Below are 19,375 nucleotides of genomic sequence, written 5' to 3'. Positions count from 1 at the left end.
GCTCTAGATTCTTTTGCGAAAATTCGCAAGGAAACGTTTCGAAATTGTGGGTCCCTTGGCCGTAGGTACTTAACGGTTTATCGCGATAACAGTTTCGCTAATTGTGCACCGACCCCTTCGTCCAGAGGTTCGCGAACCTGTTTCTCGCGATAACGAGGTGGCCGCGGTGCGTAAACACACACATATAGACACAGCAACCACCCCTTCGTGGCCGCGTTGAAAGTTTAACGACGGTTGACAATAAAAACAGTTGTTTCAGGGACTGGGCCACTCCCAGCTGGGGACTCGATCGCGATAATGGGACAGGATACGCGCGTTGGGCGTTCCTCTGGCTCGAATTATTATGCGCGATGCGTGCAGGGGTTGCGGTAAGAGGGTTACACCGCGAGCAGAAATGCGAGCTACGAACGCGTCCGTCCCTCGTTTCCTACAACGTCGATAATTTGGTCAGCGGGTCGTTAGCAATGCTAATGACCCTACCGCGTTTCTCCTTATCGCGAGAAAGTCAGATTGCGCGATCCGCCATAGGCCGAGGACTGGATCGATTTCACCCTCGAAGACACGGGACTCGAATACGGGGGATGTATTTCGCGTCTGGTTTAAACCTTTTGTAACATCGTCGAGATTGATACTCGACACGCGTTAAAATCATGCGCGGTGGATGTTCAAAGCTGGTATAATTGCGCGAAAATGTGCAGCTAATCGTTTGAATAAAAACTTTGGAAGAGGCAAACAGGGAAGGTTGTCGAGGGTTTGATTAAATTTGGTCCGTTGAGCTCTTGTCGCTTCTGATTAAATTCTAATTGAGAACGGTAGGGACGAAATTAAGGGTGGTAGAGTGTTTTTGTGTTTAGAAAATATAGAAATTGTGAGAGAAGGATAAAAACTTTGGAAGAGGCAAACAGGGAAGGTTGTCGAGGGTTTGATTAAATTTGATTCGTTGAGCTCTTGTCACTTCTGATTATGTTCTAATTGAGAACGGTAGGGACGAAATTGAGGGTGGTAGAGTGTTTGGGTGTTTAGAAAATATAGAAACTGTGAGAAGAAGGCACGGGGTAGGTGGACGTAGAGAAAGGTTTGGAGATATCGGAGCGAGGAGGCTGGAAAATGTTGAATGGAAAAAGTTTTAGAGCGGTTGAACCTAACCCTCTAATCAGTGACCGATTGGCATAGTGCGTTCCCTGGAGCAGAGTTGATTTTACCAGTTATTTTAACCCTTTGAATTCGATTGTCGTCTACAGGCGTTCGGTCGATCGATCGCGTGCGGTAAACGCCTATGGGCGTTCGATTTGCGCGTACGTTAAATACGTGGGAAAATTTCCCGCACGGAGTGTGGGTTTTGCGTGGAAGTCGCCCGCAGTCAAAGGGTTAAACCATTTGCCTCGTTAGCGCATATACGCGCAATTTTCCTGGCCATTATCCACTCGTATACCAGAGTGTATACGTTCACACTGCGAGCGAACGTCGGTGACCGAGGACAGAATAACTCGGTTGAATTGCGTTTTTAAAATCTTCCGTTTCGTACACGGAGGACTCCCTTGATTCGTTGCTGAAATTTATTTCACTCTTAGGTTTAAGAGTGAAACTTCCTTTTAAAGTACGTATGTAGAAACTTCGTTATCGTTGTCCAAAAATCACCAAAGTGTCGAGTTTGCGACACCTTTGGAAACATTCTATTTAAATTCACCGCAAACTTAACGATAAATCCATATTCTTCGTTGCATCATATTCTACGATGCAAACGGGTCAACCGATCCCTCGTACTCGATATTCTACTTTCGTTCGAAGATGATGAAAAATTCTCAGAAAAGGAACCATCCCCTCACCCTCTCTTCAACCCCAAGACCCTTCTTTATCGCGAGGATGATCCAACCGCGGACTCTCCGCCCAAAAATCATCCCTATTTCTCGAGAAACATTTGAATCGTTAGAAATTCCTCTACTAAACTTCCCAATTGAAGAAACAAAAAAAATCTGAAACAATCATTCTTGATCTTTCGTTTCTCTTTATCTACCCTATCGATTACCCGTCAACACGTTCCATTAATTCGCACCCGTGCACCGGAATTGTCTCTGGGCCGTTATCAAAGGTGTCTTCGCGCAACAACAACAATAATAATAATAATACTGACAATTCCACGAGTTCGATCGCGCGTACCGTCTCGCGGCCCTGTGTTCCGGGTGGGGGTTGGATTTATTACAGGGGCTTTGTCGCGCTCGCGACGTCACGAGGGCGTCGCGTTCGCGCCGCGGCGCGACGCGAGTCAAAGAGAATGGTATCAAAGTCGGGATCCATTATTCGAATGGATCCCATCGTGTCGGGGGACGATCCACGTTTTTTACCCCTCGAGCCACGGATGTTTCTCGGGGTGCTTTTGACGCGTTGCTCGCGACTCCCCCGGGGGCGTACGAAGCGTCCTTAAAGTTTGGCGACCCGTTAAACGACGCTCGGCGTTTACCGTCTCTTGGTTCGCCACCTCGCCCCCTCCCCACCGCGTCGAAAACATCCCCGTACGCGTTTATGTCAGTCGGTTCGATTACTTCCGTCGAATTTGCAGTCGGAGTTTTGCTCGCGCAACCGTCTCCCGAAGACTCGCGCTCGGATTCCGAAAAATACAGCAGGGGCGGGGAATGGGGTGTTTGAGGGGGGTCGGAAGTTACCTCGGTAAATCAGGAAGTTCGCCACGGGGCTGGAGTGGCTCGCGGAAAAGTTAAGGGCGCGCGAAAACCGAGCCCCGGAACAGTTTTACAAAATATCTATCGTGTTCGAACTTCTCTCTCTCTCTCTCTCTCTCTTTCTCTGAATTACATCTCTTCGTCCATCGCTCTCTTGGTTACCGTGAGAGTCGTCCCACGAGTTCGGGGAGTTCACGGAGCCTCCGAGAACTCGGAATTCGTAAAGTTTCGACCGGTGAACTTTCACGAATTTTCTAGCCGAATATTCCCGAACCGGGAGCACTCGCTCGGTATTTGGAGATTTTTTTACCCTTCGACGATACCGAGTGTACGAAATCCTCGATAGCTAGAGAGCACAGCCTTTCGGCAATGTTTCCGTTCAGTTTCGCGGAGAATATTAACCGGAGATTTATCAACCCGCGTGAAAAACACGAGCTCGGTCCTGCCTGCGAATTTTTCTCGCAAGACGATGGTAGAATCTACGATCGTGACGATCGAAATTCTTGGAAGCGACATTTTTTCGCGAATGTTACTCTCTTCGGAAAGAACAAGTTTCGAGCTTCTCTCGGGGGGATGGGAATAGAATCTCCGATCGTGACGATCGAAATTCTTAGAAGCGAAATTCTTTCTTAAACGTTACTTCGTTCGCAAAAAGGATACGTTTTTCGAAGAAATAAATCTTACAGAAAGTATCGAGAGCTTCGAAGTTTCGCGTCCTCTTCGACGCTTCGAATTGCATCTCGTTTCGCGGCGGTGTCTGTGTAAACGAATCGCAACTATCTTGGTATTTAATATCGATCGTTTTCAGCACCGATCGATCGGTACCTCGTACGTATTCGAGTTACGATAACGCGAGACCACGGTGATCTTTTCCGAGACTTGATCGCGCAATAACCGAATCGCGTACGAACGCGACAGGTAGGCTGTCAGGTGAAATAAAGTTGTTTTGCAACGGTGTGTTTCAGGTCTCTGCCACCAGGATGCGGTGCACATCACGGCAATCCTGGGGGAGAACGTTGTCTTCAACTGTCACGTAGAGTTCCCCGGTGAGGACCCAGTACCCTACGTTCTCCAATGGGAGAAGAAGGTAGGCGACACGGTACGATATCGGACGACACCCTCTGCTCTCTATATCCGTGAGTTAAATACGCGAGCCCCGCTCGAAGTGGCCACGGCGTTCTGGTATCGGGTAGGGAACAACTCGATACGCGAGATCGTTCCGCGTGCGTGATCGATTCGTTCGGTTCGGGCTCGGCGAAGTTTCGATTCGAACGAGACAATTGGATCGCGACTGACCCACGTGGATCGGGGACCGGATATTTCGAACGGTGAACTCGAAACCGACGAAAACCGTCGACTCGGTTCCGCCGTGCGGCCAGGTCGCTTCTTTTTAATTTTCCCGGTCGAACGTTGCGTAATCGAGAACTGGAGCGTGAAACCGGCGCGGCGGGCAGAGGGCGACAGAAAGAGTCTAGCGTACGGATGAATGGTACTCTCGTGTGAGCCGCGCGATCGAATCTTCCGCCCTCCGCCTCCCGCGTCGTTGCTCTTTTTATCGTTTCCTCTGCCAGCGACAGACACGGTCACTGGCCGACCTGCGCGCCGATGTATCTATTTACCAGAGACTCGCGGACCGTTTCAATTTTTCAAACCGCGCCACGCTAGCCCGCCTTCCGACCCGGTCCCTTTTTCCGTTTCATTGATTTTCCTCGGTACTGGGGGACCGCTCCGATTTTAACCAAAGAATCGCAAATCGTTCTCTGGAAGCGTTGAAAACGTTCTGTTTGAATATTTTTTTCCTTTTTTTCTTTACGTCGAACGGTAGCGGCAGAGGTTCGAATGTACGTAAAAAATTAAAATTGTCGCGCGTCGATTCTTCGCGTAAAAGTGAATAAAATACGTGGAATAGCGTTTTTATTTTTCACGGGAGCCTTCGTTTCCGGGGATGATCGATATCGAAGATTCTTTGGGACGCGCCAATTCCAACGATTCGATTTTAACTAGAGGTAATTGCAAATCGTTCTCCGAACGCGTTGAAAACGTACCGTTTGACTGTTTTTCGAAGCTGGACGGTAGTAGCAGAGTTTCGAATGTACGTAAAAAATTAAAATTGTCGCGCATCGATTCTTCGCGTAAAAGTGAATAAAATATGCGGAATAGTGTTTTTTTTCACGGGAGCCTTCGTTTCCGGGGAAATGGATATCGAAGATTCTTTGGGGCGCGCCAATACCAACGCTTCGATTTTAACGAGAGAATTGTATATCACTCGCAAAGTGCGTTCAAACTTTCCGTTTGACTATTTGCCGCGACTACGTAACAATATTCCAGTTAGAAAAACGTATAAAAAATAAAAATTCTCGCAATATCGATTCTTCGCGCGAAAATGGCTAAAGAAGATCCGGTAAATTTTTCTTTCCACGCGAGCTTTCGTTTCCAAGAGAATCGTTATCGAAGATAGGGTACACCACCGTGCCCGATCATGGTGTACTACTTCTACTCGCGCCGAGAAACCTTCCACTCGACACGAATTCGGATATCGGAATATTCGTAACCTCTCGAGGTAATATTGCACAAATTTCCGCGATGATAATATTAATTAAAAGTCACCGACACCTCGGGTAGAAGCTCGTTGGAGAATTTGACGAGTTTCTTTTCGACTCACCGATGTGCTCGGGAGTGTTCTCTCTCGCGACGAGCAACTCGGTGAAATCCGCGCGAAAATTTCCAAACAAGAGCGAAGAGTCGAAGCGGACTCCCTAGGCGATACTCGATCCTCGAAGCGACGCGTTTAAACCACACCGCGATGTGTACAGTTTACGCTTCGACGTGGACGCGTACGCGCCGAAACATCGTCCATTTTTATATTTTATTATTTATCGGGAAGATACACGATTCTCGCGAGACGCGTAGAGGCCGTACCGATACCAGAAGCGAGTCGAACGGAGAAACGAACCGAGCGGGGCTCCGTGGGCACACATTACGTTCTTAAAGCATTTGCAATGATTGTCGACGGTACTGTGAATTGGCTTACGTATTGTTTATTCAGCGATTTGTTCGCTTACAGTGCTTACGTTTTTTCGTTCGCGTTTTTTTGTGTATTCTCGTTCACGGTTGGAATCGTCGGGCGAACGGGACACGCCTCTGGTTCACATCCGGAGCGGGAACAATTTCGTTGGCTTCCCGCTCGCGTAGCAGTAACTATTACGTACAACAGTTGTCTCCACGATATCTCTCTCTCTATATATATATATATATATATATATATATATATATACATACTTCTATATATTTTGCATACGTATATATCTGATCCGGACTGGAGAGGGCAGAGCACGTTTTTCTACGTCGATCAACAGTCATCCGATCACACGTTCTCTCAGCCAGCAAACGTTCCCTCCGATTAGCTCGATTCACTCGCGCGTACGGTTTCTCTCTCATTTCACACTCTCTTATCCCACGCGAATCATCATTTTACACGAGTTCGCGAGAGAACGAGCGCGCGACGCTTCCCCGCGACGCCTTTAACCCGTTTATGGTTAAATTTGAACAAAAAAAAATTACGAACGAAACTACTCCGGAACCATCGATCGTGTTCCATCCGAAAATATTCTCTCGCGCGTATAAGACAAATACGATAGATTTTTCCTCGAATAGGAATTGTTCGTTATCGGAGGAGGAAATATTTTTTAAAGATGGACTGTAGACAGAACGTATCGTGAAGAAGTAAACGGGTTAATGTGCTCCAGCAATGGGACGCCGGCCTAAGAACGTTTCCAAATGTCTATCAAAGTCTCTCTCTTTCTCTTTCTCTCTTTCTCTCTCTCTTTCTCCGAGAAGCGTTACGAGTCTCCCGATCGGTAAACTCCATTTCAAATGGCTGTTAATTTCTCGATCGAATTACGTTACGAAATATACATTTCTTTCACTTCGAATTCGTACACGGAGGAGTTCACCGATCGGGAGAAGACGACCGGTTAGTGCACATTCCCTCCCTCTTGGAGGGGGAATCTCAGGAAATCACGTCTCTGTCTCTCTAACCTCTGGTGCTTTTTGCATGAACCGCGGGCGCGCGCGACTCGCGGATTCGGCGCGTGGGATTCGCCACGCGAGCTTTAAGTATTTCTTTGGGGACAATCTGTCCAGCGTAGACTTCGCGACGGGACCGATCCAAAGACGCATTCATCGGTATCGATATGTATCAATTCCAAAATATCGAGTCAAAGTATCCTAATCGAGACATCGGTGAGCAATGCATCCAAAACAACGACGCGAGTCTATTTTCACAATTGAGAATTATCGACGCAAATCGGAGCAAATGTTACTCTCTGCGCTAGAATTTTCGCGCAATGGAATCTTCTCGCGCCAGAATTTTCGTTCCGTTACAATTTCTATGCAATAGAATTGCATCGTTGCACTTTTTTCGCGACGGGACCGATCCAAAGACACCGAGTGAGCTAACCGAGACACCGGTGAGCAATACATCCAAGACAACTTTTAGAATTTTCGAGCAATGGAATCTTCTCGCGCCAAAATTCTCGTCCCATTAGAGTCTCTGCGCAATGGAAGTGCATCGCTGCAATTTTTCGCGCTAGAATTTTTCACGCTAGCACGTTTCCGCGTTCGAATTCCGTTTGCAGAAATTTGTCGCGCTAAAATTTCTCACGAATGGTCCTTATCACCGATCGATTCGCCCGTAGAATTAGCACCTGCCCTCCTCCGGTGTTCGTTCACGAAGAATGTAAACTTATTCGGACAGTCGTGCGAACGAGAACGATATCTCTATCGTGGTTCCCTGCGCGATCGGTTGTTTCGTTCCCGATGCGACGCGTAACCAGGTATCGTTAACCGATTCAATTGATACGTATCGATACGAGAATCGCGTGTCTCGATAAGTCTCGAAACGTTGGTAATCGTTCCGCTCAATGGATCGATACAAGGGGATCAATTTCTGACGGTAGTGTGTCGATGGTATCGGAACACCTCCGAAGTCCCATCGCGCGGCGTCGAGACTTTTAATCAAGGCGAGCGCGCGGCGATCCCAGCCTGCCGGCAATCCCAGAGCTCGCACGCGAGCACGACCGCGCACCTAACACGCCACAAGACGAATGGTCTCTCGTATCGTCGGTGTAGCATTAAAAAATTACAGCTGCGCCCGCGATGCGTTATCTCGTTGTCGTTACGAGACAGTCGCTACACCCCGCATGCCCCTCGCCACTCCCCGATGGATTCCGGCGGACTAATCCCTGTGTCACGTGCGAACCTACGCCCGAGGCGTCGTGTATCGTTTAATCCCACCCACCGCCGGCACCGTGGAAAACGAGCCGACCGACCAACCACGTGAGACACACGCTCTCGAAACTCTTTCGCAATTAGCCAAGAAATTAACTCGCGATGTAATACCTTGAATCGCGTAACCGTGATTCCAGCAACAACCAACGAGATATTCTTTACTTCTCTCAACAGAGGAGAATATAGAGGGGTTTGTTGTGCTTCTTTGGAATTCGATGCACCGTCAGATCGAGTCAGTGTTTCGCGATTGCGACGAACGTACACTGGGGTGTGTTCTTTGAGATCGAGAAGGTCGTTTAACGATCCGAACGAAAAGGATGTTTTTCGTACGAGGCAAAGGTACCGAAGTGAGAGTAGCCTCGAGTAGTGCGTTCGGTGGTGTGTTTGATAGTTAACGGAGGCTAGCTTTCGACGGGAGGAAATCTTTGGTAGATAGAGGGAAGCGGTAGAGAAATTATCAAACTTGAATGATAGTTTTTTGTACCCAACGGAGAATAATTCTCCATGAAAAATACCATTCGATTGTGTTGCTAAAAATATCTGAAAAGCGGACGAACTTGGAGGATACAGTCCACGTAGGAAAAGAAACGAAAGAAATCGCGACCAAGATCGATTTTGATTGCAAGGGCGAGAAAAATGTCGCGGCCGGGATAGGATTATCCGTGGAATTTGGCGCGTAATTCGAGTTCCCAGCGGTAAACAGAACGCCGAAGCGAGTTCGTCGCGTCGAACTGTACCGGATTTCGAGACGATTACCGGCTCCGCATCGACCGGCAGGAACGCATTAACCGTGAATTCAATATTGACTCGGCAAACCTGCGTATCCATCGTCGTGTAATTAATTAATCGATCAATCGATTCCGCGGGACAATACTGTGATTGCCGCAATGACAATCGCATCCGGTTCCGCGCGGCCGGCTCTCCTCTTATAACGATCGGGGGAGCTGCGCGCGCAACCGCGATCAACCGACTTCCTCCCGCGATCGCAGTTCCGTTCCGAGGACCGAGCCGATATAAATTGATCGCGAGTATAATGGACGTCATTGTTCGGTTATCATTAGCAGCGACCCATCGGACGAGCGACGTTTTTCTCGATAGGGACGCTTGCTACCGGAAGTGGCGTCTTTGTTCGACGATTCCGGCAAAGGGAAGACGTAGCTGGACGAAACGGTCGAGCGAATCGAAAGCAAAAGGAACCACCGACCGTCTTCGTTTACACGCGATTATTTACTAAACCGAGAGAAAGGTTCCGTCGCGGTTTGAGCAGCCCGATACGAGCTTCGAAATACTACTATATACGCTCGAGATCAGATACAATGAATTTTATTCCCCGAAATAACTACTTTCGCAACACTTGGCTCACCTACCGGGTGAATCTTTTCTTCCGAATACGAGGAAACTACTCGCGAGACTGTTCCCTAATCTTGTTACCGGTCGCCCGAAACTTTTCCCGCGACTCTAACGGTCCACCGCGTAGAACTGCAAGGAACACCTTTTCTCTCCAAGTTTCTCCTGCAAAATCTTACCGATCTCTTCTCGGCGCTACACCGAACCGATAATCCGTTCTATGTATCTTTCTGAAAATTCAGCTCGCTGAAAAATTACCAGAGAACGGTAAAAAGCTCACCTCGATAAGAGTTCCATCGAAGAATCATCCGCTCGAAATCTCGTACCGCTCGAACACTCTCTTTTTTACAGAAGAAACTCGACGATCGTTATTCCGTCCGTTACGTGTATAAATCACCGTTACGAGACCGGTCGGGCCGCGATTTTTCGACCGGGGAACGCGGCGATAAAATTAGTTTCCAATGAAAGATGGCGATCCCCGTTCTAAGTCGACGCGAAATTAATTACGACGTCGCGGCGAGCCACTCGAGGGACGTGATCCGTGGATCGTTTCCCCCCACTACTCGCGTGATTTTCCCCTCGAGAACGAAGCGGAAATCTCGAGCCTCGGAACGATGCGCCATTTCCATTTCCAAGCGATCCGCGCGACGCTCCGCGGCAGAGGTCGCCGGGGTACGGGTTCGGTGCAGCCTGTTTTCTTTTTTATGCGCGCATAAATCACGCGGGGTGCCCCGGGGCTTACGAACCGCTTCTCTCCCTTGCCCCTCGATTCACCCCGTGCCACTGCGGCTGACAACTAATTTCTCTTCCCGTCCGAGTTTTTCCCAACCGCGGCCGCGACGCGCGCGAACACTTTTCGCGCGCCTCTTCCGCCTCCTCTTTCCTCCTCCGCGCGCCTACGATCGTCTCGACCCCTCGTTTCGTTTCTGCTCGTCCGTGTGCAATTTTGTAAACGTTCACCGAACACCGTGGACGATCGAAACCTTCCCGAAATATGTTTCTTTTCGTTCGATCGAGAGATTGTCGAGTGTATCGGAAACGAACGAGTTTCTCGAAAGAGGGCAATTTCTCTGATCTCCAGTCAGTAGAATACACTCGAGATTATTATCCAACGTGTACATGATTTGGATTATCGAGATCGTTGGAAGGTTGGACGAATATTTCACGAAATCGAGGGATTGGTAAAAGTATTTTATCAGGGAAGACACTTTAAGAAAAGAACAGTATTCTTCGGAGTGTAATTATTACTCGATGGAACTTGGGTAGAAACGAAAGACAAAGTTTCGTCTGAATCGAAAAATGGCCAGCGAGGACCACGGAACTCTAATTGGCGTAACATCTCGAAAGTTTCACTCCCGAAGAGAACACTGGGGCGGTGTCGCGACGGGAAAGAAATTCCAAAATCTCGACGCGCTTCGAATTCGAAATTACCGCGCTTCGAATTCGAAATTACCGCGCTTCGAATTTGAAATTATAGCGCTTCGAATTCGAAATTACAGCTCGTTTCTGTACTTGTTCCCGGGAAAAATGAACCTCTCGATGAAAAAATACGGACAAAGGATAGCGCGACGAACCCTGTATCGGCACACGGCGGTTAATTCGAAGCGTGACGGTGTTTCGAAAATATGAGAGTCGATAGTTCCCCGACCAGCATTCCCGTGCAAACGCAGGGTATACAGGTATACCTTGGAATTCGGTGCAGACCGCCGACGCGGCGTGTTTCGCGCGGTGTTTCCTTTTTTCCGTAACCACGGACCATGCGTGTACCAGCAGAGACGGGGAACACCAAAGCGTATTTTATTTACTCTTTGGCGGGCGCGCTATTCCGCGTGAACGGACGAAAGAGAACGCCCGCATTAGGGTCGCGCAAACAAGTTCTCGCCACCGTGTACGCGAAATACCTGCAGTCAAGATCTCGTTGGACGCGAACACGAAGCCGGGGATGTGGGACCGTGAACGAATTTTCCCCATTTTCCGCGACATTCGAGCGCACGGCGAGCCAACGCGAAACACCGAGCGAGTCACGCCCGCGAGAACAATTATCGAGGATTTCGCGTCGATGGAACGCAACAACCCGGTGCAACGTCACCCCGCTTAATTGCTCCGGCGTTTATCTAAACGATATTCTCGTTTCGACTAATGGAACATCGGAGGAACAGGTAGCTACTCGATCTCGCGGCGAGCTCCTTTCCCGTACAACGTCTCCGTACCCCTCGAACCGCGTTAAGACGCCTCCGAATTGCACCGCAAACACACCTACGCCGTTCGAACCGTTTCGAACCTTTCGATTAATTAACCGCCGATATTAACCCCCTTAACTACCGTCCCTCGATTCCCACGAATTTTCTCATCGGGAGAAACATTCGCCGGCGATATCGAGGTAACTGGCTAGAATACAGAACCGTTGTACGATACAGAATCGTTTCGGTAATCGCGAGGGAGTTTCGAATATTTATCGCTAAAATTACTCTCGATCGTTCCCCGTGGTCTACAGTATAGCTTCAACGATTTTATTACAACCACGGAACGGTTCTTCCCAAAGTTTCGCAAAACGATTGCTTCTAATCGTTCTCGAGCCACCGACGATACTGTATTCCCTCTAAGCAACGTTCCCGTTAGATTCTCCAAACGGTCGTAGCGAACGTGCGAATCCTTTTTGTGGTTCCAGAAGTCGGTTGGAAATTTCCCGAGCGAACGCACGGGACAAACAATGAACCGCGATGAATTTAATTCGCGGCTACAAAGAGGTGAAAATTGCCACGATCGTTGGTGACGTTTTAACGTTTGTTTCAGTTTTGTCACGATTGTCACCGGGAGACTCCTTCCCGTGGCCCCGCTTCCGTCGCTTCTACGTGTACCTGGCGCGATCAAACAAGCGTTTATTCGCGGATAATTTGCCCGCGTGTCCGTTTGCACCGTTCGAGCGTGTTCGAGCGGGGAGCAATCAAAAGAGGAACAAAGTGGGCCACGTTCGGGGGGGTTGGTCGCGCGCCACCGCACCCCACGCGCCAATCCGAAAAACGAACTTCCGCTGGGGAGATTTGCATCCGGGCGCTCCGCTAGCTTCGCTGAATCCCCCGGAATCGCGGATTTTCTACTCGACGCGAAACCGCGTTCTCGAGGGGGTTTCGGTATGGTTTGCGACGGTAAATAACACGGCGCATAGTACGAAATTGAAAAAAAAAAATAGTCAAAAAGTGGCCCTTCCGAGAACAATTTCTACCGTTACCAGCGCTACGTTTCTACCCGCGACTTCGACGTAACAATAGTTTCGAGGTTCTCGAGAGTATTTCCTCGTAAAAATTAGAAATCTACCCGCGATCTCTTCAATTATTCACTCCTTGTTTTTAATCGTAGCTTCGAAACAAATGTAGTCCGTAGCGTCACTGTAGCGTTCACTCGAAAAGTTTACCATCGAGAAAATTTGGATTTTCTTATTCTAGTAAGTTTTCTTACTGACACATTTTTTTCCATACGAATAGTAAAGTATTTTTTTCTTTTTAATCTTGAAAGATACGAGGCTTCAAGGAGTGGATAAATTACAAAATTGGAAATAAACGATCGTTTATTTATAGACGCTGTACAAATCGGTACAGTTTCGTCGAAAATCAAAGAGATCGATATTTCTCGTCGGCTAGACGACCCCGTGAGCCTCGTATCTCCGATACGGGAGTCAACGCCTGAAACAATATTGACGCGGGGCACGTCGCGAACCCTTCCACCCCTCCCTTGGGGGATTGGAGAATCGAACGAGACGAGCCCTCGAAGCCCTAGCGCATCCTCGCGTCGTAAATTCGTGGTCGACGGGGGAACAATTAAGGCAGGCGCGGAAAAAACGATCGTCGTCGCGAAACGTGTTCCATTCGGTCCCCGCGGTCGACGATTTTGGCTAGACGCGCGCTGCAGTTGTCGAAGTGGAGGGTGGCTGGTGAAAAAAAAGAAGAAAAAAAGGAAAAGAAGAAAATAAATAAACGTTCGCGGAGAAATGTGTTAATGCTCGAGCGGGCGAGGCGCAGCGGTGCGCGGGTAACGAGGCGAGTTTTTCTTCCTGTTCTTCGCGCTCCTCTATTTTCGAAAGGGTCGTGGAACGCGAAGGGGTGGCTCGGGGGTTGACCAGCGGCCCGCTTGACGGACCGCCGACCGGACGGCTCCGAGTGTAACGTAATTTAACGAAACAAATGGAGACAGAAGTCAACTGCGCGAACGGAGACCCGAGCGAAAAAGGAACCAGAGAAACTTGGAAAAAACGGAGCTCGAAAACGCTCGTAGACCGAGTGTCTAGCGGGTCGAGAATCCTCCTGTGCTCGGTTCTTTCGGTACGGAGATTTGGAAACGGAAAAGAATACTTCAGTTGTTTCGTGGGAGTTGTACAGGTACGCCGAATAATACTTTGCTCGATAAGTATCGTCGTTCGATGAGAAACGGAGCTGTTGGGTTCGTCGTTTTATTTATTCCAAAACCGGTACTACTTGTGGGATTATGGAATTGTTTAGCACAAGAGAAAATGTAAATAGGACGTTTATTTTTAGATAAATATAATACAGTCGTGCAGCGGAGTATGGTTACGAACAACTGAACGGATTGTAACGATCATTTCGGCACACCAACGGAAACAATAGGAAAGCCGGTATTAAGCTCATCCACCAATTCTTGACTTCTCAAGTACTGCATGGTTCAATGTCGTTGTATTCCAACACTACCGTTTGACGAACGCGTGCGAAGTCTCGCGTAGATCTGTCAACTCGTTTGTATGTTTACACTTGTTCGATCTCGAAGCGTCATAATTGTTGTCGTGCAATGGAAAAAACGAGAAAACTTATCCTACGATCTAGTAATTTTCTTCTCGGGGATGGGGTTGTATGCTCGGAGAATGTTTAAGGTCAACCTGCGTTCACCCTGTAGAAAAAGAGGAACAGGAGTCCTGTCTCTCTCTCTCTCTCTCTTGCGATTCAATTTCTTTCGGCGTTTCCGCTCGGGGAGACATTCACCCCCTAGGAGTAAACCTGACTCCTGGAGTCCTCCTTCTCGAGGAACTCTCCTCGATCCTGGTGGCGGGGTTGGTGGCCGCAACCTGGCAGTTTTCCCATCCGTGGTCCGGAGCGAATATTTTCTTTTCTACGCTCGAGAACGTCGTCCTCGTCGACCGCCGCGAAATAAAACTCCGGCGACCGCGCGCCGACTTCCCGGCGTCCTTTTTTCTACGGGTCCTCACCAAACGCACCCCCTCGTGTTTCGCCCGGGCGCCACGGGGTTAATTATTTTCCCTGGGAGCGCAAACAAGAAGGAAATGCAAATCCCGGACCGCGGGGGCATTCCTTGGGAAATGGAAGCCGTTGTTTCGAGTGCGAGCCAGTAATTAGGTTCTCCGACCTAACCGACCGAGAAACGAGCAACGTGCGGGGTGGGCCGGTGGAGTTTTATTCGACACCGAGCACGGGGTACCGATTGTTTTTCCCAGCATCGCGATCAATTTTTTCACCGCTCGTTTCGAACGATTCGTAACGAGTAACGTTCGGTGAATGTTGCGTATCGTGGAGTTTCAAGGGGACGATTCTCGAGGTGGTGACTTTGCGTAATCGTGAAGGGAGCGGATACATCCCCTTTCCAATGAAATGTATTTCCAATCGAAATACACTACGTTTGTGAACGCTTTGCAGACTCTGCGTTTTCGACTCGGGTCTCCGCGTAGATCCACCCCTCTTTCGACTCGTGCCACCCAATTGGTAACGCCCTGTAGACTCTTGATTTTTTATTTATTCTTTTACGAAGATTCATCCTCTTTCGATTCGAAATTCGCCCAGTTCGATAACACCCTGTAGACTCTTCAATTTTTATTTATTTTTCCACAAAGTTTTATCCTCTTTCGACTCGAAATTCAATCACTTTAACAACACTCTGTAGACTCTTGATATTTTACTTATTCTTCTACACAGATTCATCCTCTTTCGATTCGAAATTCACCCAGTTTGATAACACCCTGTAGACTCTTCAATTTTTATTTATTGTTTTACGATGATTCATCCTCTTTCGATTCGAAAATCACCCAGTTGGATAACATTTTATACACTCTTCATTTTTTACTTATTTTTCTACGTAGATTCATCCTCTTTCGACTCGACATTCACCCAGTTCGATAACACCCTGTAGACTCTTCAATTTTTATTTATTTTTCCACAAAGTTTTATCCTCTTTCGACTCGAAATTCACTCACTTTAACAACCCTCTGTAGACTCTTGATATTTCACTTATTCTTCCACGCAGATTCATCCACATTCGACCGGAAATTGACTCAGTCCGGTACCACCCTGTAGACTCCTCGTTTTCGACTCAGTTTCCCCACGTGGATCCGCGCCGAGCCGTGCCGCCATCTCGGTAGCGGCCTTTGTATCAACCGTCGTCGTTTTGTTCAATTTTTTTCATCACCGAGTCTCCCTCGAAAACCGTGTTAACCCACGACAGCCACAGACGGTGGAAAAACGAGTTCCCCGGTCGTGTTCGCGTTGCGTTCACGGATTCGTACAACGGGGAAGCAATTTTCCGCTTCGAATGTACCGCAGTCTGCGCGGCGCCGGAAGCTCCGGATAATTTGCAATTAATAGGGGAACGGTATTCGGGGAGGGGAAACGTTCTTTCCGCGCTCGCGGTAAGTTCGGTACGCGCGAAAGAAGAACGGTTCTTGTTAATATGCAGATCGGTTCGGGTTCGATCGTCCCGCTGGCGCGAATTTAAATTTCGTCGATGGCTGGGCGGGGAGCCTTCGCGTCGGATATAAGGGGAAAATCTTGTTACGCGGAGTTTAAGGTGGAATTAATTTTAGTTCGACGTCGGAGCGATAAGTCCGCGGGCAAAAGCGACGTCGTAAAGTTTTTGCTAGAAAGTTATCGAAACTTGTCCAACAGCGGCGAGAGGACCTTCCGTCGGGGCTATACGCGCGTTGTACAATTTAAATTTCCCCGGTAATCCGGTATAATCCGGTACGAAACGTCTCGAGACGCTGGACCTCTTTCGAGATCGCCGACCGTCGCGACGGTTCTCGCTCGAACGCGACCGACGGTTATGCGGGATAATCGAAACTTTCCAAACTACCGACCGATTAATGTTTCCTCGGAGAAAGCTCCGCGAACGGTCCCCACTTTTTCCGAAACTTCACGGAGAGATCGAAAACAAGGGATACGTGTTTCTTTACGATCCGAGTTCAAAGGGCGAAACTTTCCTTCGGTCGAATCGACGAGAGAGTGTCTCCGAACGAATTCTACGATTAAAAATTCTTAAAAATTCCAATGAAAATCGCTCCGCTCGCGTCCTCGAAAAGACCACAGCCGACTAGTTTTATTCCTCTGTTCGCGAATAAATAAAAATGACAGAGAAGCGTAAGGTGGGGAAACGTGAGAGCGATGGAAATAAAAATAACGTGAAAGTTCTTCCGTCGGTCCACTCGACGAGTTCGAAACGATGTTCTTTATTTGTCGTATTATTCGCGAATACTTTCGTAGGGTAGGTGCAAACGATCGAAACGTCAGCGGTTAATTAAGCACGTTCCGATCGCTCTGGTGTTCGAACGGAATACACTTAACGCGAATATGATAAATACACCGATTCGAACTCGTCCCCGAAAACACTCGAGCGTCGAACAGTACAGAGCGAGATGGAAAGAAAAAAAATGACCGAGAGGGTGAGAACGACCCGCACGAGGGATCGTTTGAAAGGAACACACGTAAGGGGTTGTCTTTTCATCGAAGAAGGGGCTGTCTTTCGATCGATCCTCCTCGAAATATATTCTTCCCGATCGGTCCTGGCGAAACAACCGGACAACTTTGCGGTTGTCGATGCGGCGCTTTGAGAAACGCTGCTCCTCGCGTTATCGATTGAACGTTAGCCGGTTAACCCGTAGTTGGCTTAAAAATAGGACAGCTTAAAAATAGTAGACCACCCCCGCGCGCGCGGTCAGCTTTACATTACATAAACCACCCCGCGGGCCAGGTTCTTGCAACGTTAGGGGGATGTGCTTGGCGCCCGGCGTCGCTGGCCCAAGCTATTCGTCATCTCTTTCCTTCCGTGCACGTAGGGCTGCAGGACACCACCCCCACCACCCCTCCTCCCCACCTCCAACCCCCGAGACCCGAAAACGCCTACCCGGATATCCGTGGAACTCGATATCCGAACCGTGCGCTTTTACGACCGGGTCACACTCTTTTGTTTCTGGCAAGAATCGCTCGCTTTTCCAACCGGGTTAACGAAAGATTTTAAACGGGTTGACAACCCTCGAAACTGAGATTTATATATTCCGGTGGCTTCCCGAGCTTCGATTTATCGGAAAATTTCGACAATCGAACCCTCCAGATTTTTCTCGTCTCTATAAAGAACCTCCCCAAATGGAATTTTACTCAATTGAGTGCAACCATCACGATTGTTTATATTTCGAAACGAAACTTCTCTCAGAGCCTACTCTCAACTCTATTTATAGGAAAAATTCAACAATCAACCCCTCGAGATTTTCTCGTCCGTACGAGGAACCTTCTCAAAAGGAATTTTACTCAATTGAGTGCAATCATCTCGACTGTTTCTATTTTTAAACGAGAAACCAAAGATTCTCTTACCCCTCCGAGAAACCTTCTACAAAAGAACTGTTCCTAACAGAATGCATCTACTACGATTAATAACCTTTCTGAAAGAAACTTTCTCAATGCCTAGAACATCGAACAACAAACAACTTCCAAAAACTCACCGTTCTCGCTTCCCCGTGAACGCGAGACCAATGGAAGAGATACTTAAAAAAATCCCTCTTTCGCCTACCAATCAACGCGTACTCGAACGAGTTGAAATGAAACTCGATCGCTCGCGAATCTTCACCCAGTACCCAACATTCGCACAGTGGGTCCGGCATCGAGCCCAAAGACTGGAAGATTTATTCCCGTAACACCACGAATCGTTTCGTGATTTTAAACCGTGGTCCCGAATCGAGCCGGCGGCACGTGGAGATTGGTGTAGCAAGTGTCGAGGCACAATTTCGTCGGTGGCGAAGTTTCGTCTCCAGGGAGGCAACGTCGACTCTGTTACCTACTCGAGGCTTGGAAAATATTTCAGGAAGCGTGTTACGGTTTACGGTGCTCCGGAGGTTTCCAGGTTGGTTCCTCTCGATCGTTGAACGTCTCTCGGTCGTACAGCTGGCCTGTCGCTTCTCTAGGCGAACGTAGAATACTCATCCGCGGCGTGTCAGAGTGACGGTTGGCTCCCGCGACCCTAAATCGTTCCAGCAACGCAGGGGCGTGTTACCGTACGGGGTTAGGAGGTCTACATGCATAATGCAGAGCGCACGGAGGCCGAGCTGAACTGCTCAACTGTGTCAGGGTTAACCCACCCCCACGGCAGCAACCCAAACCCCCTCCCTCGATCCACGATTCCACGTGCGGATTCCAGGCTGGAGTCCCTCGTTCTCGTCCCTCTCGCCACCCGGTCGGTTTCTGTTTCTCCTGCATCGCGAGTTCAGGGCTTCGCGGCTCGTTATGTTCGCTAATTGGCGGCCGCGTCCTCCCCTATCCCGGCATTGTTGTTATTAATGCCACCCTCGAGACGGGGCCGCCTAACGAGATAATTAGCGGGACCCGGGTCCGCGAGAACCCTTTCATCCGAGCGTCCGCCCGAAATCGAGATCCGAGCTCGAGAAACGCATCGACCATTCGTTCGAGAATCGTACGAGATACGACCCTCGCCTCCCGAATCGACCTTTCGAGATTCGTGGATCGGATCTAGGAGCTTTCGATCGTTGTTAGGGGTCGCGCGAGTAGAATCGGACCGGACTAGCGAATTCTCGGTGAAAATAATTCGTCGCGTTTGAATCGGGACTGAATCGAGATCTTGGCTACTCGAGTGCGAAGAATACTCCAAGGATTCGAATCGAACGATCCAGAGCACTCCGAGTTGGATCGTTGGATCGAGTTCGGTGCAATTTTCTGGAATCTCTTTGAGGTTAAGATGCTCCAGCATTTTGAGTGTACTTGTAATTGAGTTCCTCGAGTTCCTCTCAATTTTCTGGAATTTATTTCCAGTTCGAGCACGAGAGAACT

At 48.7% G+C, this 19,375-nt stretch overlaps 1 protein-coding gene across 12 annotated transcripts in view; it reads left to right on the top strand.

The window, feature by feature from the left end:
• The window catches only part of LOC143150504 (protein turtle), a 115,219-nt gene that overhangs the window by 44,803 nt on the left and 51,041 nt on the right, over positions 1-19,375 (top strand). For 6 of the 12 annotated variants that reach the window (XM_076318825.1, XM_076318828.1, XM_076318829.1 and 3 more), the window contains exon 5: positions 3,641-3,774. The exons of 2 other annotated variants lie outside the window; for them this stretch is intronic. In XM_076318825.1, coding sequence (XP_076174940.1) covers positions 3,641-3,774 — 134 coding nt within the window. Of the gene's footprint in view, positions 1-3,640; positions 3,812-19,375 lie in introns of those variants that run through there. 4 more of the 12 variants (XM_076318830.1, XM_076318827.1, XM_076318834.1 and 1 more) reach the window with 3 other exon arrangements.

The sequence above is a fragment of the Ptiloglossa arizonensis genome, chromosome 8, assembly GCF_051014685.1.
Source record: "Ptiloglossa arizonensis isolate GNS036 chromosome 8, iyPtiAriz1_principal, whole genome shotgun sequence".
NCBI lineage: Eukaryota > Metazoa > Arthropoda > Insecta > Hymenoptera > Colletidae > Ptiloglossa > Ptiloglossa arizonensis.
The sequence above is the reverse complement of the archived record's forward strand: the minus strand, read 5'-3'. Positions and strand labels throughout refer to the sequence as shown.